This window comes from Sinocyclocheilus grahami, unplaced genomic scaffold (assembly GCF_001515645.1).
Source record: "Sinocyclocheilus grahami isolate Dianchi unplaced genomic scaffold, SAMN03320097.WGS_v1.1 scaffold713.1, whole genome shotgun sequence".
Lineage (NCBI taxonomy): Eukaryota > Metazoa > Chordata > Actinopteri > Cypriniformes > Cyprinidae > Sinocyclocheilus > Sinocyclocheilus grahami.
The window spans coordinates 343,044-365,705 of record NW_015505892.1 but is presented as its reverse complement, the minus strand read 5'-3'; the positions used below and the strand labels follow the sequence as shown (position 1 = coordinate 365,705).

The following is a 22,662-nucleotide window of genomic DNA, read 5'->3' as shown; positions in this document are numbered from 1 at the left end:
CGCCAGTAAACAACAGTAAGGCTGGAGAAAGCAAAAGTGCATGTAGTGGTAATAAAGAGTAAAGATGGCTCTTGAAGGTTAACTTTTATGCCGCATTTCTCAGTTTAGTCATTAACCTCAGCTGTTTACTGTGATGCTGTGGTTGATAAAAGGGAAAAATAAAATACAGGTGTAATGCTCTATATAAAATAAAATAAAAAAAGTAAAATAAAATACAGGCGTATTGCACCTAATAAAATACAATGAAAATACAAGTATAATTATCTAAATAAAAATGAAATAAAATGTAAAAAAGTAAAATTAAATACAGGCGTTAATGCTCTTAATAAAATAAAATAAAATAAAATAAAAAATTCAGGTATAATGTACAAAATAAAATAAAATAAAATAATAAAATATAGGTGTAATGCTCTATATAAAGTAAAAAGTAATGTAAATGAAAATAAAATACAAGTATAATACTCTTAATAAAATAAAAGAAGTAAAATAAAATAAAGGTGTAATGCTCAAAATAAAATAAAACCAAACAAAATAAAACAAAAGTAAAATTAAATTAAGCTCAAAATAAATTACAAGTAACAAATAAAATAAAATACAGGCATAATCCTCTAAATACAATAAAGTAAAATAATATTAAATTCAATTACAGATAAAAAATAAAATAACACTCAGAATAAAAAAAAAATACAGGTGTAATGCTCTAAATAACATCATAAAATAGAAAGTAAAATACAGGTGTAATGCTCAAAATAAAGTAAAAGTAATAGTAAATAAAATACAATACAATAAAAACCATGTTCTAGGCTTTTCAGGTCGTGACTACGTCCTGGAGTGTGATGTAACTACAGAATGTATGTGGGCTGAAGGTCAAACACTGATTTACTGTATACACACACACACACACACTCTCTCACTCTCTCACTCACTCACTCACTCTCTCACTCTCTCACTCACTCACTCACTCTCTCACTCTCTCACTCACTCACTCACTCTCTCACTCTCTCACTCACTCACTCACTCTCTCACTCTCTCACTCACTCACTCACTCTCTCACTCTCTCACTCACTCACTCACTCTCTCACTCTCTCACTCACTCACTCACTCTCTCACTCTCTCACTCACTCACTCACTCTCTCACTCTCTCACTCACTCACTCACTCTCTCACTCTCTCACTCACTCACTCACTCTCTCACTCTCTCACTCACTCACTCACTCTCTCACTCTCTCACTCACTCACTCACTCTCTCACTCTCTCACTCACTCACTCACTCTCTCACTCTCTCACTCACTCACTCACTCTCTCACTCTCTCACTCACTCACTCACTCTCTCACTCTCTCACTCACTCACTCACTCTCTCACTCTCTCACTCACTCACTCACTCTCTCACTCTCTCACTCACTCACTCACTCTCTCACTCTCTCACTCACTCACTCACTCTCTCACTCTCTCACTCACTCACTCACTCTCTCACTCTCTCACTCACTCACTCACTCTCTCACTCTCTCACTCACTCACTCACTCTCTCACTCTCTCACTCACTCACTCACTCTCTCACTCTCTCACTCACTCACTCACTCTCTCACTCTCTCACTCACTCACTCACTCTCTCACTCTCTCACTCACTCACTCACTCTCTCACTCTCTCACTCACTCACTCACTCTCTCACTCTCTCACTCACTCACTCACTCTCTCACTCTCTCACTCACTCACTCACTCTCTCACTCTCTCACTCACTCACTCACTCTCTCACTCTCTCACTCACTCACTCACTCTCTCACTCTCTCACTCACTCACTCACTCTCTCACTCTCTCACTCACTCACTCACTCTCTCACTCTCTCACTCACTCACTCACTCTCTCACTCTCTCACTCACTCACTCACTCTCTCACTCTCTCACTCACTCACTCACTCTCTCACTCTCTCACTCACTCACTCACTCTCTCACTCTCTCACTCACTCACTCACTCTCTCACTCTCTCACTCACTCACTCACTCTCTCACTCTCTCACTCACTCACTCACTCTCTCACTCTCTCACTCACTCACTCACTCTCTCACTCTCTCACTCACTCACTCACTCTCTCACTCTCTCACTCACTCACTCACTCTCTCACTCTCTCACTCACTCACTCACTCTCTCACTCTCTCACTCACTCACTCACTCTCTCACTCTCTCACTCACTCACTCACTCTCTCACTCTCTCACTCACTCACTCACTCTCTCACTCTCTCACTCACTCACTCACTCTCTCACTCTCTCACTCACTCACTCACTCTCTCACTCTCTCACTCACTCACTCACTCTCTCACTCTCTCACTCACTCACTCACTCTCTCACTCTCTCACTCACTCACTCACTCTCTCACTCTCTCACTCACTCACTCACTCTCTCACTCTCTCACTCACTCACTCACTCTCTCACTCTCTCACTCACTCACTCACTCTCTCGCTCTCTCTCTCTCACACACACACACACGAGGTCATAAAGTGATAACACAGTAAAGCAGCTGATGTGCTGATATGTGCTTTGACTAACTCAGTGTACAGTTCACACACACATAACACACTTAGCACATTCAATGTTTTCCATTTATTGTTGATTTTGTCTTTTTGTTATGTCTGCCAATGCTGATGCCAACAGATAACAGTACAGTACAAGCCAGTGAAGTCATGTAGCGTCTTAAATGTCAGTATGGCTCTGGAACACTAATGCACTGGACTTCCTGTCATTCGTCTCTGACAGCGCTCTGCTTACCCTCAATACTGGCCTTTGAATTATTCATGACAACATGGAAATGCCAGCAAAGAGAAGACGCGACGTGAAGAACTAGTTCTCTAGTGCACATGACCTGCAAGTCTTTTATTAAAGTCCAGTCCAGTTTTATATTTACAGATGGTCATATTACAGCTTCTAAGAGTCTATTAATTCCACCAACGATGATAACAACATAATTTTCACACTTTGAACAATCCTGAGTCTAAGGCTACTTTGTGTTGTCAGAAGCATATTTAAGCGACATTATTATTTTCTGTTGGCTACAATTAAATAAGTTAATCACCTAAATCATACGGCTGCTCGTGAAGGTTTCAGGGTTTCTTCTTGCCTTTCTTAGGGGCCGTATATGAGGAAGTGCGATGCTCTTTTCTGTCATATTTGTCGTGACCTTCCCTGTGGCAGAATGACAGACAAATTCAACACTAATTAATATCGCAAGTACAGTACTTCAAAACGCAGCACATTTCACATTTGGCAAGATCTCATGGAATAAACCCAGTGAATGATTCCTGAATGAGTCCAAATGCTGAAGAGCGAGAGTTTAATGCGCCGAGATTCAGATTAACGCTCAACTCGGTCAAAATATTCAATCTGACAGAGGGTAAGATGTGGCATGAGGTCTGAAAAAAACGAAACAAAACTGTTAAGTACGGAAGCCCATTTCTGACGCATAAGAAAAAAAATATGCTTTGGTAAATCATATTTATAATAATTTTTTTCTGTCATAATAATATTAAAATTATGAGATACAAAGTCATAATTATGATTTACCAAAGCATTATAATGACTTTTTTTTTTTGACTTTGTCAAAAGTTTTACTTTTTATGTGATAATTATGACTTTTTAACTTTTGATGTCATAATTATGACTTTTCAACTTTTTATTTAATAATTATGAATTTTTACCTCATAATTATGACTTAATATGTCATAATTTCAATTGTATATCATAGCTATATTATATCATAGCTTAGTATATCATCATTTGTGACTTTTTGTAATAATTACACCAACATTTTATGTCATTTTATGACTTAGTATGTCCTAATTTCAACTTTTTATCACATAATGTGCCTATCCTATAAATATGGCTATTTATCTCATAATTATGACTTAGTATTTCATCATTTCGACTTTTTGACTGTCAAAATTATGACTTTTTATCTCATAATTTCAACTTCATCTGATAATTATGATTTAGCAGTATCTCATAATTTCAACTTTTTATCTCATAATTATGTCCGAGCATTTCATAATTTTGACTTGTCATAATTATGATTTACCAAAGCCTTATGATTATTTAGGTCATAATTTCAACTTTTATCTCATAATTATGACTCAGAATGTCATAATTTCAACTGTATATCTCATAGTTATGACTAACCATATCAAAAGTTTGACTTTTGTGAGATAATTATGACTTTTTAACTTTTGATGTCATAATTATGACTTTTCAACTTTTTATTTAATAATTATGAATTTTTACCTCATAATTATGACTTAATATGTCATAATTTCAATTGTATATCATAGCTATATTATAGCATAGCTTAGTATATCATCATTTGTGACTTTTTGTAATAATTACACCAACATTTTATGTCATCTTATGACTTAGTATGTCCTAATTTCAACTTTTTATGTCATAATCATCACTTTTAATCATAATTTCAACTTTTTATCACATAATGTGCCTATCCTATAAATATGGCTATCTCATAATTATGACTTAGTTTTCATAATTTCGACTTTTTGACTGTCAAAATTATGACTTTTTATCTCATAATTTCAACTTCATCTGATAATTATGATTTAGCAGTATCTCATAATTTCAACTTTTTATCTCATAATTATGTCCGAGCATTTCATAATTTTGACTTGTCATAATTATGATTTACCAAAGCCTTATGATTATTTAGGTCATAATTTCAACTTTTATCTCATAATTATGACTCAGAATGTCATAATTTCAACTGTATATCTCATAGTTATGACTAACCATATCAAAAGTTTGACTTTTGTGAGATAATTATGACCACACACACACACACGAGGTCATAAAGTGATAACACAGTAAAGCAGCTGATGTGCTGATATGTGCTTTGACTAACTCAGTGTACAGTTCACACACACATAACACACTTAGCACATTCAATGTTTTCCATTTATTGTTGATTTTGTCTTTTTGTTATGTCTGCCAATGCTGATGCCAACAGATAACAGTACAGTACAAGCCAGTGAAGTCATGTAGCGTCTTAAATGTCAGTATGGCTCTGGAACACTAATGCACTGGACTTCCTGTCATTCGTCTCTGACAGCGCTCTGCTTACCCTCAATACTGGCCTTTGAATTATTCATGACAACATGGAAATGCCAGCAAAGAGAAGACGCGACGTGAAGAACTAGTTCTCTAGTGCACATGACCTGCAAGTCTTTTATTAAAGTCCAGTCCAGTTTTATATTTACAGATGGTCATATTACAGCTTCTAAGAGTCTATTAATTCCACCAACGATGATAACAACATAATTTTCACACTTTGAACAATCCTGAGTCTAAGGCTACTTTGTGTTGTCAGAAGCATATTTAAGCGACATTATTATTTTCTGTTGGCTACAATTAAATAAGTTAATCACCTAAATCATACGGCTGCTCGTGAAGGTTTCAGGGTTTCTTCTTGCCTTTCTTAGGGGCCGTATATGAGGAAGTGCGATGCTCTTTTCTGTCATATTTGTCGTGACCTTCCCTGTGGCAGAATGACAGACAAATTCAACACTAATTAATATCGCAAGTACAGTACTTCAAAACGCAGCACATTTCACATTTGGCAAGATCTCATGGAATAAACCCAGTGAATGATTCCTGAATGAGTCCAAATGCTGAAGAGCGAGAGTTTAATGCGCCGAGATTCAGATTAACGCTCAACTCGGTCAAAATATTCAATCTGACAGAGGGTAAGATGTGGCATGAGGTCTGAAAAAAACGAAACAAAACTGTTAAGTACGGAAGCCCATTTCTGACGCATAAGAAAAAAAATATGCTTTGGTAAATCATATTTATAATAATTTTTTTCTGTCATAATAATATTAAAATTATGAGATACAAAGTCATAATTATGATTTACCAAAGCATTATAATGACTTTTTTTTTTACTTTGTCAAAAGTTTTACTTTTTATGTGATAATTATGACTTTTTAACTTTTGATGTCAAAATTATGACTTTTTATCTCATAATTTCAACTTCATCTGATAATTATGATTTAGCAGTATCTCATAATTTCAACTTTTTATGTCATAATTATGTCCGAGCATTTCATAATTTTGACTTGTCATAATTATGATTTACCAAAGCCTTATGATTATTTAGGTCATAATTTCAACTTTTATCTCATAATTATGACTCAGAATGTCATAATTTCAACTGTATATCTCATAGTTATGACTAACCATATCAAAAGTTTGACTTTTGTGAGATAATTATGACTTTTTAACTTTTGATGTCATAATTATGACTTTTCAACTTTTTATTTAATAATTATGAATTTTTACCTCATAATTATGACTTAATATGTCATAATTTCAATTGTATATCATAGCTATATTATAGCATAGCTTAGTATATCATCATTTGTGACTTTTTGTAATAATTACACCAACATTTTATGTCATCTTATGACTTAGTATGTCCTAATTTCAACTTTTTATGTCATAATCATAACTTTTAATCATAATTTCAACTTTTTATCACATAATGTGCCTATCCTATAAATATGGCTATCTCATAATTATGACTTAGTTTTCATAATTTCGACTTTTTGACTGTCAAAATTATGACTTTTTATCTCATAATTTCAACTTCATCTGATAATTATGACTTAGCAGCATCTCATAATTAGTATTTCATAATTTTGACTTGTCGTAATTATGATTTACCAAAGCATGACCTTTTTCTAAGGAGTAAAGAATGTAAATTGAAAAAGTAAATAATCATATGCTGAAATTCAGTAAATAAATGACTGTTGCTGTTCAAGTCGCCTCTTTAAGCCCTTTCAGAATCATGGTATGGTTGCCAGGGAATTGAGTTGCTAGGATATTCTGTGTGGTTGCTAGGGTGGTCCGAAGAGTCCACCTTCAAGTTTGTAAAATTTAATTTGAGGAATCATTGTCTAGATAGTGCTAGAGGTTTGATGAGTATGAGAACTAGTAGTACTAGTGATGCTCATCTCAGTAAACACTACTGAAGACAACAAGAGAAATGAGACGATCGTCACCCTTCGTACCTAAAGCAGCGGGCGCAGTACAGATCTCGCTCACACGTGTGGCAGCGAATGGTGGCGTTCTGATTACAGATGCAGCACCACGGCAGCTCTTCATCATCATCCTCATCCCTATCATCATCTTTTACACGCTGGATCTGTGAGGCAGCAGCGGCCGGCTTTGATTTAGACCGCAGCACTGAGAGCTTGAACACACAGGAAAAAAATAATGTACAATTCAGAAAAAAGTACATTTTAGCGTTTGTATTATGCATGTGTGTCGGGTTGTTACCGGTTTCCTGCTGGACGTGTCATTCTCTCTGTTCATCGGGCCGCTGGACTCAGAATGTCATAATTTCAACTGTATATCTCATAGTTATGACTAACCATATCAAAAGTTTGACTTTTGTGAGATAATTATGACTTTTTAACTTTTGATGTCATAATTATGACTTTTCAACTTTTTATTTAATAATTATGAATTTTTACCTCATAATTATGACTTAATATGTCATAATTTCAATTGTATATCATAGCTATATTATAGCATAGCTTAGTATATCATCATTTGTGACTTTTTGTAATAATTACACCAACATTTTATGTCATCTTATGACTTAGTATGTCCTAATTTCAACTTTTTATGTCATAATCATAACTTTTAATCATAATTTCAACTTTTTATCACATAATGTGCCTATCCTATAAATATGGCTATCTCATAATTATGACTTAGTTTTCATAATTTCGACTTTTTGACTGTCAAAATTATGACTTTTTATCTCATAATTTCAACTTCATCTGATAATTATGATTTAGCAGTATCTCATAATTTCAACTTTTTATGTCATAATTATGTCCGAGCATTTCATAATTTTGACTTGTCATAATTATGATTTACCAAAGCCTTATGATTATTTAGGTCATAATTTCAACTTTTATCTCATAATTATGACTCAGAATGTCATAATTTCAACTGTATATCTCATAGTTATGACTAACCATATCAAAAGTTTGACTTTTGTGAGATAATTATGACTTTTTAACTTTTGATGTCATAATTATGACTTTTCAACTTTTTATTTAATAATTATGAATTTTTACCTCATAATTATGACTTAATATGTCATAATTTCAATTGTATATCATAGCTATATTATAGCATAGCTTAGTATATCATCATTTGTGACTTTTTGTAATAATTACACCAACATTTTATGTCATCTTATGACTTAGTATGTCCTAATTTCAACTTTTTATGTCATAATCATAACTTTTAATCATAATTTCAACTTTTTATCACATAATGTGCCTATCCTATAAATATGGCTATCTCATAATTATGACTTAGTTTTCATAATTTCGACTTTTTGACTGTCAAAATTATGACTTTTTATCTCATAATTTCAACTTCATCTGATAATTATGATTTAGCAGTATCTCATAATTTCAACTTTTTATGTCATAATTATGTCCGAGCATTTCATAATTTTGACTTGTCATAATTATGATTTACCAAAGCCTTATGATTATTTAGGTCATAATTTCAACTTTTATCTCATAATTATGACTCAGAATGTCATAATTTCAACTGTATATCTCATAGTTATGACTAACCATATCAAAAGTTTGACTTTTGTGAGATAATTATGACTTTTTAACTTTTGATGTCATAATTATGACTTTTCAACTTTTTATTTAATAATTATGAATTTTTACCTCATAATTATGACTTAATATGTCATAATTTCAATTGTATATCATAGCTATATTATAGCATAGCTTAGTATATCATCATTTGTGACTTTTTGTAATAATTACACCAACATTTTATGTCATCTTATGACTTAGTATGTCCTAATTTCAACTTTTTATGTCATAATCATCACTTTTAATCATAATTTCAACTTTTTATCACATAATGTGCCTATCCTATAAATATGGCTATCTCATAATTATGACTTAGTTTTCATAATTTCGACTTTTTGACTGTCAAAATTATGACTTTTTATCTCATAATTTCAACTTCATCTGATAATTATGACTTAGCAGCATCTCATAATTAGTATTTCATAATTTTGACTTGTCGTAATTATGATTTACCAAAGCATGACCTTTTTCTAAGGAGTAAAGAATGTAAATTGAAAAAGTAAATAATCATATGCTGAAATTCAGTAAATAAATGACTGTTGCTGTTCAAGTCGCCTCTTTAAGCCCTTTCAGAATCATGGTATGGTTGCCAGGGAATTGAGTTGCTAGGATATTCTGTGTGGTTGCTAGGGTGGTCCGAAGAGTCCACCTTCAAGTTTGTAAAATTTAATTTGAGGAATCATTGTCTAGATAGTGCTAGAGGTTTGATGAGTATGAGTACTAGTAGTACTAGTGATGCTCATCTCAGTAAACACTACTGAAGACAACAAGAGAAATGAGACGATCGTCACCCTTCGTACCTAAAGCAGCGGGCGCAGTACAGATCTCGCTCACACGTGTGGCAGCGAATGGTGGCGTTCTGATTACAGATGCAGCACCACGGCAGCTCTTCATCATCATCCTCATCCCTATCATCATCTTTTACACGCTGGATCTGTGAGGCAGCAGCGGCCGGCTTTGATTTAGAACGCAGCACTGAGAGCTTGAACACACAGGAAAAAAATAATGTACAATTCAGAAAAAAGTAAATTTTAGCGTTTGTATTATGCATGTGTGTCGGGTTGTTACCGGTTTCCTGCTGGACGTGTCCTTCTCTCTGTTCATCGGGCCGCTGAGCTCTGGTGGGATGTTGTAGCCGCTGGCCTCATCTAAAGCTGCTTCCTCTGATAACTGAACGAGTGACAGAAAACACACGCAAGACGCCTTCAAACTGAGCTCTGACGGATCGATCTAAATACCAACCTCTGGTGGTTGCTATGGGATGTGCCACAGTTCAAAATAAACTGGCTATAATAGCCTAATTAATATACACTACTATAGTTATGACTTATAGTTATTCGTTTTTTTGTCATAATAATGACTTCGTATTTCACAAGTAAACATTTCTGGTGGTTGCTATGGGATGTGCCACAGTTCAAAATAAACTGGCTATAATAGCCTAATTAATATACACTACTATAGTTATGACTTATAGTTATTCGTTTTTTTTGTCATAATAATGACTTCGTATTTCACAAGTAAACATTGGCCCGGTTTCATAGACAGGGCTTAGACTAAGCCAGGATTAGCCCATAGTTCAATTATGACTAATTGAGTAATTGAGGACAATTAAGTATGACTTCGTATTTCACAAGTAAACATTGGCCCGGTTTCATAGACAGGGCTTAGACTAAGCCAGGATTAGGCCATAGTTCAATTAGGACTAATTGAGTAATTGAGGACAATTAAGCGTACATTTTTATAAACATGCCTTAGAAAAAAGCATTACTGGTGTGCATCTTAAGACAAAACAAAGGCATTGACATGTTTTAAGATCAGTCAGTGCAAGTTTCTTTCAGTTGAAACAGCTCAGATTTACATTTTAGTCAAGGACTAGGCTTAAGCCTTGTCTGTGAAACCGGGGGATTGTTTACTTATCTCATAGTTATGACTTAGTATTTCATAACTTTGACTTTTATGTCATAATTATGACTTACTATTGTCATACATTTTTACTTTTAAGTCATAATTATGACTATCTCATAGTTATGACTTATGTGACAATTTACACTTTCCATTTCATAATTATGACTTGTCATTTTTTTACTTCTACAACATAATTATTACTATTTATCTAATAGTTGACTGTCATAATTCCAACTTTCCAACATAATTGACATATCTCATAATTGAGCATGTCATATTTTTTCTTTTATGTCATAGTTATGACTATCTCATCGTTGACTTAGTGTTTCATAATTTTGAATTTTTGTGTCATAATTATGACTATTTCATAGTTGACTTTGTATTTCATAACTTTGACTTTTATGTCATAATTATGACTTACTATTGTCATACATTTGTACTTTTATGTCATAATTATGACTATTTATCTCATAGTTGACTTAGCATTTCATAATTTTGAGTTTGTCATAATTAAGACTATTTATCTTAGTTCTGACTTAGTATGTGATAATTTAGACTTTCCATTTCATAATTATGACATAGTATGTAATTTTTATACTTTTATGTCATAATTATGACTATTTATCTCATAGTTTACTTCATATTTCATAAGTAAACTTATTGTTTACTTATTTATCTCTTAAATAAGGCTTAGTATTTAGTATGTCATAACTATGATTTACTATTGTCATTCATTTTTACATTTTCTCATAGTTGACTTAGCATTTAATACTTTTGAGTTTATCTAATAGTCATGACTTCAGTTGAAACAGCTCAGATTTACATTTTAGTCAAGGACTAGGCTTAAGCCTTGTCTGTGAAACCGGGGGATTGTTTACTTATTTTACTTTTAAGTCATAATTATGACTATCTCATAGTTATGACTTATGTGACAATTTACACTTTCCATTTCATAATTGACTTGTCATTTTTTTTTACTTCTACGACATAATTATTACTATTTATCTAATAGTTGACTGTCATAATTTCAACTTTCTATCTCATAATTGACATATCTCATAATTGAGCATGTCATATTTTTTTCTTTTATGTCATAGTTATGACTTTATCTCATCGTTGACGTAGTGTTTCATAATTTTTAATTTTTGTGTCATAATTATGACTATTTCATAGTTGACTTTGTATTTCATAACTTTGACTTTTATGTCATAATTATGACTTCCTATTGTCATACATTTGAACTTTTATGTCATAATTATGACTATCTCATAGTTGACTTAGCATTTCATAATTTTGAGTTTGTCATAATTAAGACTATTTATCTCATAGTTGACTTTGTATTTTATACTTCTGAGTTTATCTCATAGTCATGACTTAATTCTGACTATGTGATAATTTAGACTTTCCATTTCATAATTATGACATGGTATGTAATTTTTATACTTTTATGTCATAATTATGACTATTTATCTCATAGTTTACTTCATATTTCACAAGTAAACTTATTGTTTACTTATTTATCTCTTAAATAATAAGGCTTAGTATTTAGTATGTCATAACTATGATTTACTATTGTCATTCATTTTTACATTTTCTCATAGTTGACTTAGCATTTCATACTTTTGAGTTTATCTCATAGTCATGAGTTGGTGCAATTTTTTTTACTTTTGTCATCATAATGACTATTTATCTCATAGTTATGACTTAGTATGTGATAATTTAGACTTTCCATTTCATAAGACATAGCATGTAATTTTTATACGCTTATGTCATAATTATTACTATTTATCTCATAGTTGACTGTCATAATTTCAACTTTCTTAATTATGACTCAGCATGTCATATTTTTACTTTTATGTCATAATTATGACTATTTATATCAGTTGACTTAGTATTTCATATTCTTGACTTATGTCATAATTATTACTAATCATTTCATAGTTGACTTGCTGTTATCATTTTGACTTTCTGTCTCATAGTTATGACTTATGTTATAATTTTATCCCATTATTATGACTATTTATCTCACAATTTCTTCTTATTTCATAATTTAGAAGTGCTTATGTCAAGACATGTTGGAATATGTGTTCCACATGTTAGAATAACACAAAGTAAAGTTGTGAAACTCTGAAATAACAGTCAGAAGCCTGGGAAAGATGAAGTGATCAAACTCTCTAATATTTGAGCTTCTTCTTTGTTTAGACTCCAGCTCTGCTCAATCTGGACATTAACATTTTTTTGCAATTCATTCATATTTGTCTACAAAGCTACTGTTCAAAATCAAAAGGTTTTCAAGAAAATGAATGCATCCAGTTCAGCGTGTCCAAACTTTGGACTGGTAATATATTTTCATTTCTGCAGTAAACATGTCTTTTGTGATTTCTAGATGGATCCACAGACAAAGACTATTAGTAGGACGTCTTGTTTTGATATTATAAATATCACAGACCCGCTTCATCACTCTGTTGATGGCCTCTTCCTCCGTCTCCTCATCACTGTCAGGCTGCTGGAAATCTGACAGTCTGACTGAACAAACACACACAGAGAAACACTGTTGTATTATGCATCTATTTAAAGGTAACATGAAGCATCATTCACAATGCATTTATATTATGTAAAACCTAACAGTAGAACAAAAGATTTGATTTCATATATTAAAGATTTGATTGACTTTCCATTTCTGCTGTAGAAATCAAGGCTGCATTTTGCAAGGAAAAGTAGAGCAATGCAATACAGTACAAAGGCAGAGAAAGTTTTGCACTAATGCATGCACTAATGAACTGTACGCAGTAAGAACCAAGAACATGTAACATGACCCTATATATATATATTCTTAATGCTATAGGTCTTACTGTGAATGATTCATCCATGCATTATAATTTCTTAATATTTATGGTAACTCTTTACAAAAAGGTTCCATTAGTTAATGTATTAACTAACATGAACGAACCATGAACAGTACATTTATTACAGTATTTATTAATCTTTGTTAGTTAAGGAAAATACAGTTGTTCATGTTAATTCACAGTGTATTAACGAATGTTAAGAAGCACAACTTTTGATTTTAATAATGCATTAATAAATGTTTAAATTAACATTAACTAAGATTAATAAATTCGACAGTCATAATTACATTAACACACAGAGAAAAAGTGTAACGGACACCTCGCAGATACAAAAATAATGTTTTATGCTTTGATTAAAAGATAGGCTAGTTAACATTAAACGTTAGTGAAACCCTAAGAATTCACAACATTTTTTTTTCAACAGTGCTCTCATTATAACGTTATGTGTATGACAGTAGTTATTAATATGTATTAACTAACATGAACGAACCATGAACAGTACATTTATTACAGTATTTATTAATCTTTGTTAGTTAAGGAAAATACAGTTGTTCATGTTAATTCACAGTGTATTAACGAATGTTAAGAAGCACAACTTTTGATTTTAATAATGCATTAATAAATGTTTAAATTAACATTAACTAAGATTAATAAATTCGACAGTCATAATTACATTAACACACAGAGAAAAAGTGTAACGGACACCTCGCAGATACAAAAATAATGTTTGATGCTTTGATTAAAAGATAGGCTAGTTAACATTAAACCCTAAGAATTCACAACATTTTTTTTTCAACAGCTTCTCATTATAATGTCATGTGTATGACAGTCCCAGTCATAGTTATTCATATTCTGCATTGTTGTTTGTCCTGCTCGCGCTGAAGAGATAATCACCGTATAATCAGAGATAATCAGTGCAACTCAACCAAATGCATCTTATACGAGATAAATAATATATACATGATATATATATAAACCGTCTGAAATGTTTTGAAATCACTTGTACCCTACCAGATCGAAAATTATCCAGTCTTTCACTCTGTCTGTGTCAGGTTGAGTCTTGTTGAGTCCTGCGATCGCACTCATTATATTTTTTGTGTGTCTCTGGATGTGAACGCACTAGGGCTGTGCGATATTGAAGAAAAATGCGATATGCGATACCTTGTTAAAAAATGCGATATTCGATATGCGATACGATATTGCTTAAAGTGTGTAAAATCAATTTAAATGATATTTTAAAATATTTAAAAATTAAAATTATATAACCAATTTGTTTCACATTCTTTCTTGGAAAATAAAGAATCACTATAACTTCTGAAAGTGACCAGCAGTGTTTTAGCATTACTTAAAAAGTAATGTCACAAATCAGAAAATGTAATTTAACATCAACGTGAACATACAAACAAAAACAATGAATGACACTAATTTTATATCATTGTGACTTTGCTTTCCACACACTTTAAGTACTTCTTCATATACCACAGCAAACACTATAGTCTGAGAAAGTTCAAACATGATTAAAGGCAAGTGAACAGAAAGAAGAAAAAAAAAGAAATACACAATTCACAAGCATAGATAAAATAAACGGTAGTATTCAGGTACAGAAATGTACTAATACTGAAGAGACGCTGCGTGAGATGCAGCTTGTGTGCGCGCTTCAGGTGCGAGTCCGACAGCAAGACGAGACGGCAAAGAGTTGTTTTCTGAAACTTACTGCACTTAATAACTCTTTTTAACATCAAGCTACATGCGTCGAACTAAAACTTTGACCTTTTGCATCGTTTTGATTTAAGTAGCCTATTATTAAAATGATAATGATATCGCACGCCGTTGCGATATGCATATTGCGATATTTCGATATATCGTGTAGCCTAGAACGCACCCTGCTCAGGATCCCGTCCCTGCAGGAAAGCCAGTCTCCTGGCCATCTCCAGCATCTGCTGCTGGTTGTGTTTGTCTTTCTTCAGCTCCTGCATGGCCTCCTCCAGCACACGGCTGTTCTCCGCCTCCAGCTGTTTGATTGACAGCTCGCCCTCATCCTCGTTCTCATTCACACCCCCGCCCTCTTGCTTATTAAGATCGTTTAATGGTCCATCTGAGTGCGACACAAACGAGATATCACTGAGAAATATCATCACCGTTGACTAATCACAGTACATTCAGACAAACAAGTTTTCTGAAATGTTATGTTTCAATATGCAAATGCAGCATCATCTAATTAAATATGCATTCATTTGCATACATTTCCAGAACAGAAACCAGTTCATTGGATAAAGCCAGGTTCAAAATTCTTGTCATTTTGCTGACATATAAAGGTTTTTACACCATAAAATCAGAAAATAATAAACTTTCACCATGTTTTTAGGAATAAAATGTTATATAAGGTCAATGATATATGAACAAACCCCTAAAATAAAGTTTAAGTTTCTATTTTATTTTATTTCAGATAAAGTGCATTTTATTTCAAGTGAAAACGTATTTAGTTAACTATAATAATCCGGACTTTTACTATTAGTAGTTGAATATATTCAAAATATTTTAAGATTTAAGATAATTTTATTAAGATAACACTTTTATTTTATTTCTGCTCAGCCACAATGTGAAGGGGGAAAACTGTAGCTTATTAACAACATTATAAATTAATATTATAAACCTAAATAAATATTTAGTTTCTATTTTTTCTACTTACTACAGTACTGTCCTGTTAGAAGAATTATTTATTTGTTTATTAAATAATTCTATTTTTTTTTCATTTTTATTTATTTTAATCCAATGTAATTTATTTAGTCTAATTTTTATTTATTTTATTCAACAGAGAGAAAAATATATATTTCACCATATTTTTAGAAATAAAATGGGTAACACTTTACAATAAGGTCTATTAGTTAACGTTCATTAATGCATTAACTAACATTAACTGACAATTAGCAATATTGCTACAGTATTTATTAACGTTTTTTAACGTTAATTAATAAAAGTAACAACGGTTAATTGTTAGTTCATGTTAGCACAGGTCCATTAAGTAATATTAACAGACACAACTTTGAATTTTAATAATGTATTTTAATATGTTGAAATTAATATTAATGAGATAAATAAATGCTCTGATTGTTAGTTCATGTTAACTAATGTTGACACATGAAACCTTACTGTAAAGTGTTACCATAAAATGTTATATAAGTTGAATGATATAAAAACAAACCCCTCTATAAAAGCCTTTAAAATATAGACAGGAATAGAATAGAACAGAACTGACTAAAATTAAATAAAATTGACTAAAATAAACAAACAAATTAAATTAAAATAAAAAAAAAAAAAATAAAATAAAATAAAATAAAATAAAATAAAATAAAATAAAAGCCCTACAGTACTGTCCTGTTAGAAGTATTATTTATTTGTTTATTAAATTATTCTATTTTTTTTTTAATTTTCATTTATTTTAATCCAATGTAATTTATTTAGTCTAATTTGTATTTATTTCATTCAACAGAGAGAAAAATATATATTTTCACCATATTTTTAGAAATAAAATGGGTAACACTTTACAATAAGGTCTATTAGTTAACGTTCATTAATGCATTAACTAACATTAACTGACAATTAGCAATATTGCTACAGTATTTATTAACGTTTTTTAACGTTAATTAATAAAAGTAACAACGGTTAATTGTTAGTTCATGTTAGCACAGGTCCATTAAGTAATATTAACAGACACAACTTTGAATTTTAATAATGTATTTTAATATGTTGAAATTAATATTAATGAGATAAATAAATGCTCTGATTGTTAGTTCATGTTAACTAATGTTGACACATGAAACCTTACTGTAAAGTGTTACCATAAAATGTTATATAAGTTGAATGATATATAAACAAACCCCTCTATAAAAGCCTTTAAAATATAGACAGGAATAGAATAGAACAGAACTGACTAAAATTAAATAAAATTGACTAAAATAAACAAACAAATTAAATTAAAATAAAAAAAAAAAAAATAAAATAAAATAAAATAAAATAAAATAAAATAAAATAAAAGCCTGGTGCAAGTGCTGCTAGAAAAAAAAAACTCACAGCCTTTAAAGATATGAATTGTAACTGAAATTTACAGATGCATTAGATAGAGTGCAACAAAACAAACGCTTAAATTCATTTTTGGATGCTTTCTTTACACTACTATTAAATAGGACATGTCATGGAAGCAAAATAGCCCAAAAACAATAGTTTTACATGTAGTGTCTTGCCTTAACCACATTAAAATCCCTGTAACATATGGCTTTGTGATGCTTTTTGCTTTATAGAACTGTTATGTTCATTGTTTAATAAAATCGAGAAATCCCGTGCCCTGAAATCAATTTTAATGTACACTATAAAACTGCAATGCATCATTCGTCATAAAACTAAATCAGGATATTAAAATTCACAACTGAAAATAAATTGGGCAATTAGAAATGGTGAACGTACCCTCTGAAGATGGATGCTGGTTATCAATAGCAACTTCTTCTGTCATCTGGGCGATCAAATCATTGGTCTGCTCTGTCTGAGTCCTGCTGTCGGGCGGCTGATGAACCTGCACACATTAAACATGCACAGAAAGCGTGCTGTCGTGTCACTCATGGCAAGAGCATTAGTAGTGAAAGCTGATATTGAAGTACAGGCCGTGGGGCTTGAGAGGGCGACGGTCGTCCCTGTAGGGCAGCCAGACGCTCCTCCGTGTCTTTAGCAGACGGCACGAAGGACTGAAGCGGGGCTCTTAACGCAGCGAGACGAGACTCCAGCTCCTTCTCTGATGGTATGGACTCTGATAAGACAGAGACACAACACATCAGATCAGGGACGTAGAAGAGAATTTTAGATGGGTGGGTTTGTTTTATTCTTCTGTTATTGTTTTGTTTTTTTTTTGCTTTGAGAAATACTAAATACTAAATAAAATGATTATTAACTGAATTTATTTATACAAGTTTTACCGGAGTTATTTAAGTATCACTGACATACTATTATATTTTTTATTAATTTTCCTTCTTTATTTTTATATTTTCTATATTGTTTTAGTAATTTTATTTTATTTTTTTAAATGCGTCTATATAGTTACTAATATTTAATATAATTTTTTTTACATTTAAATCTGTTTATTAATTTTATTTCAGTTTTAGTTATTTTTATCAACTTAAACTAATTAAAAATTAGACATGTTGCCTTGGCAACTAGCTGAAATAAAATTATTAAAAGCTGAAATAAAATATTAATATTATAAATATCCATAAAATATAATTTGGACAAATATTTTGTTTCTATCGAGTCACATTATTAATTTTAATCAAATTTTTAATTATTTTTTTTTATCAATTTTCATTTATTTATTTTAATCAATTTATTTTTCAATAAATTGTACAATATATTTTACATTTTTATACACTTATTTATTTTAATCTTATTTATTTATTTTTTACACTGACCTCAGACCCCATTTTGAAAACCCCTGCAGATGCTTTTATCCAAAAGCGACTTGCATTGCATTAATGCATTCAAGGTACAGCATAAATTTGATCAAGTACTACTGATTAAAAGTCATGTCACACAGTTTTTATTCATGAATATTCAACATTAAGCCCTTGAGCAATAATTGAACCTCTACAGGAATATGGTTTATGGATAATTTGACACAAAATGAAAAACATCATCACTGGTTCTCAGCTGAAAGTACACCAAGCCACTTGTGTGTTCTTCTGTGCCACCTCTACAAACTAATTTTGCTAATACTGATTTCATTTGATTGGTAACTTATATTTCTTATTCTACTTGTTCTTATTCTGTCATTTAATTAAAATTTTTAAAAAGCTTACAAAACATAATTTTACCTATATATACCTATATAATATAATAATATCACCTCGTAATGGGAAGGCTACTTTTTGATAAAATTTGGGATAGTTGTTTAGAAGGTGCTCCTAAAACTTTGAACGTGCTCCTAAATTTTTTAAGTTAGGAGCACAAGTGCTCCTAAAAAGAAAAGTAAGCGTCGAGCCCTGATAATATCTTAATATCTTCATGCATTATAGCTGCATTTGAAAATCATGACAGTAATGTTTATAATATCTTAATATCTTCATGCATTATAGCTGCATTTGAAAATCATGACAGTAATGTTTATAATATCTTAATATCTTCATGCATTATAGCTGCATTTGAAAATCATGACAGTAATGTTTATAATATCTTAATATCTTCATGCATTATAGCTGCATTTGAAAATCATGACAGTAATGTTTATAATATCTTAATATCTTCATGCATTATAGCTGCATTTGAAAATCATGACAGTAATGTTTATAATATCTTAATATCTTCATGCATTATAGCTGCATTTGAAAATCATGACAGTAATGTTTATAATATCTTAATATCTTCAAGCATTATAGCTGCATTAATGTTTATAATATCTTAATATCTTCATGCATTATAGCTGCATTCGGCAGATTAGAGCTGGGTGATAATAAAGTTTACATTATAAAGCAATTTAAACAAATCGAGCTGTTCAGAAGGCAGATTTTGACAGATCTTACGTGGCTTGGCTTCCTCTTTCAGCTTGTTGAGTCGTTCTGCGATGATCTGGTCCTCTTTACTGAGTCCTCTGGAAGAAACCAGACTCACAGAGCTGCTTCTCGCTCCCGCAGGTCTGGACGGCTGGTTCTGCGCAGCTTGTTTGGCTTCAAGAGCAGCAACTCGCCTGTAAGATGCCACAGATGTGTGTTAGTCCATTGCCACACAGGTGTATTTGTCACGTGATGCTTACTTTTTGTAGTTTTCAGGTGGGGACCATCTGCCAGCATCACTCTGGTTGCCTGAGCTGCACAGAAAGACCTGTCAGTTGTGCATTAGTGAGTATACAACCCATGTTCAGTCTGAATATAACCTGTGTTTGGCTTCCAGACCTTGTTAGGTTCCCATAACACTGTTTGCAGACTTTCTGCTGGCTGTCTCCATATTTTGCATTGAATGCCAGACACCCAGAGCAGAAAGCATGGCCACAGTTTCTACAACCCAACTGCAAACACACAAACCCGAGTCAAACGCTTTCAATTCAGGCGGTGAAATGAAATAACCTGTATTTATATCCGCTAACCTCTTTTCTGAAGAGAGTGAACTTTGATGCACAGCCACAACAGCGATTATCCATGACTTACTCAGATTCCTCAGGCACACACGGTGCCAGTGTGAGACTTTAAACGCTCAAGATTGTAATTAAACACATGCATTTAGAGTGTGTTACCATTTCAGATGCACTTTATCAATGACGCTTCTCTTGAATCAAGAGCATGTAAACACAGGAAGCGCTGTGTGTGGACCGGGATGTATTGGGAAATGTAGTTTTCTCGCTTGCAGCAATCAAAACTATTGTAGTTTGAAAGGATCAATACATGCAAAATAGTGTAAAGTCTTATTAAAAATTACAGTAATTACCTGAAATTATCTTATCTGTCAATGTCGAATAGAACAATCGATGCTGTTAAAGATGAAACGTACCGGGAAAACTCATTTTCCCAGCATGCAACACGACGGTTGGTGTTGCTAATCGTCGAAATTTATGACGAGCAAAAATAACTGTCAAAAACAACGTCGCTATTATAATACATTAAAAAAACGTTTATTCAAAAATATAAATATATATATATAATAATAGCCTGTTATTATTTTAGAGAAGGTCACGTGAGCGGTTGCCCAATCAGAATCTCTTCAGCGCGCTTCCGGTTTTTGTTCAAATGTCTTTTGCAGAGACAACACAATCTTACGAGACCAAGAAATAAATCAAATAAACGCACATTTGTACATTTGTGCTTCATAAAGACGCGAAGAAAGCGTATTAAGGATATTTCAGGAGGGTAAATGTAAGTTATATTTGTTTTGTGTGACTTATGTCGCTGATGTGTTCGTTCACTTTCACGTTTTAGTGTGTTTTGTTCATTATTTTACTGCTTTATCTCTTCAAGAGCTTTCATTTGTTGCTTTTGTGGGTTTTTTGGACATTATATTAACTTATCAGTCTCGTCTGTTCATCAAGCCTGCATTTATTTGATCAGAAATACAGAAAAACTGTAATATTGTTTAATATTTTATATATATATATATTTTCACTAACTGTTGCCTCCTGGTGGAGTGACCTGCCCGACTCAATCCCAGCAGCCGAGTCCTTAAACATCTTCAAGAAACCACTAAAAACACATCTCTTCCACCTTTATTTGACCCTCTAACTCTAGCACTCTGCAGCTGTATTTTCAGCATCATTCCTCCAGTCTTCAGTGTCACATGATCTTCAGAAATCAGTATAATATGCTGATTTATAATCAGTTAGTTTTGCTGCTTAATATTTTTTTTTTGGGGGGGGAACATGTGATACTTTTTCAGGATTATTTGATTAATAAAGTTAAAAAAAGAACAGCATTTATTCAAAATATAAGCAGGGTAAACAATATACACTACCATTTAAAAGTTTGGGGTCAGTCATTTTATTTATTTATTAATGTTTTTTGAAAGAAACGAATGCTTTTATTCAGCAAGGATGTGTTAAATGAATAAAAAAGTGATAATAAAGACTAAGATTTTAATTAAATGCTTTGCTTTTTAACTTTGTTAATCAAATAATCCTGAAGAAGTATCACAGGTTCCAAAAAAAATATTAAGCAGCGTACTTGAAATTAAACTAAATAAAAAATTAGATGTTTAGCTTTTTTTTTTTTTTTTTTTAAATATCATTATTTGAGTTACAGTTTATTTTAAGTAAATGGAAAAATAAAACATATATTTTTAATGGTTTTAGTTTTGAAAGCCCCCGTGCCGGTGTTATTTTAATATCATTAGTATATTATTACATGTTATATATATAGTTTTAATGAATATTTTGTAATTAGTTGTTTTATATTTTCTGCATTTTTGTTGTTTTTGTCATTTTACTAGTTTTTTAATATATATATCTATGTAGTTTTTATACATTTTTATTTCCGTTTTATTTATTTTAGTACTTGAAATTAAACTAAATAAAAAATTAGATGTTTAGCTTTTTTATTTTTAAATATTAAATTATTTTTTTTTTATTTCATTATTTAATTTACAGTTTATTTTAAGTAAATGGAAAAAGAAAAAATATATTTTTAGTGGTTTTAGTTTTGAACCCCCTGTGCCGGTGTTATTTTATTATCATTAGTATATTATTACATGTTATATATAGTTTTAATT

At 31.7% G+C, this 22,662-nt stretch overlaps 1 protein-coding gene across 4 annotated transcripts; it reads right to left on the bottom strand.

The window, feature by feature from the left end:
* Positions 1 to 730: 730 nt before the first annotated feature.
* On the bottom strand, positions 731 to 20,748 carry LOC107560180 (abscission/NoCut checkpoint regulator-like). 4 transcript variants are annotated; one of them, XM_016244287.1, is made up of 12 exons: positions 20,555 to 20,748; positions 20,364 to 20,476; positions 20,225 to 20,278; positions 19,995 to 20,158; positions 18,087 to 18,232; positions 17,896 to 18,001; positions 15,317 to 15,529; positions 13,038 to 13,114; positions 9,752 to 9,853; positions 9,484 to 9,665; positions 4,816 to 5,523; positions 731 to 929 (listed from the first exon to the last, which is right to left on the bottom strand). In XM_016244287.1, the coding sequence occupies exons 1-11, from the start codon at positions 20,606 to 20,608 to the stop codon at positions 5,442 to 5,444; spliced, it is 1,293 nt and encodes a 430-aa protein (XP_016099773.1). In that variant the 5' UTR covers positions 20,609 to 20,748; the 3' UTR covers positions 731 to 929; positions 4,816 to 5,441. The 4 variants fall into 4 exon arrangements, with proteins under 4 accessions (XP_016099773.1, XP_016099774.1, XP_016099775.1 ...); XM_016244288.1 differs by lacking the exon at positions 9,484 to 9,665 and adding an exon at positions 7,058 to 7,239 and having other exon boundaries at positions 732 to 929; XM_016244289.1 differs by lacking the exon at positions 731 to 929 and adding an exon at positions 2,417 to 2,447.
* Positions 20,749 to 22,662: the final 1,914 nt, after the last annotated feature.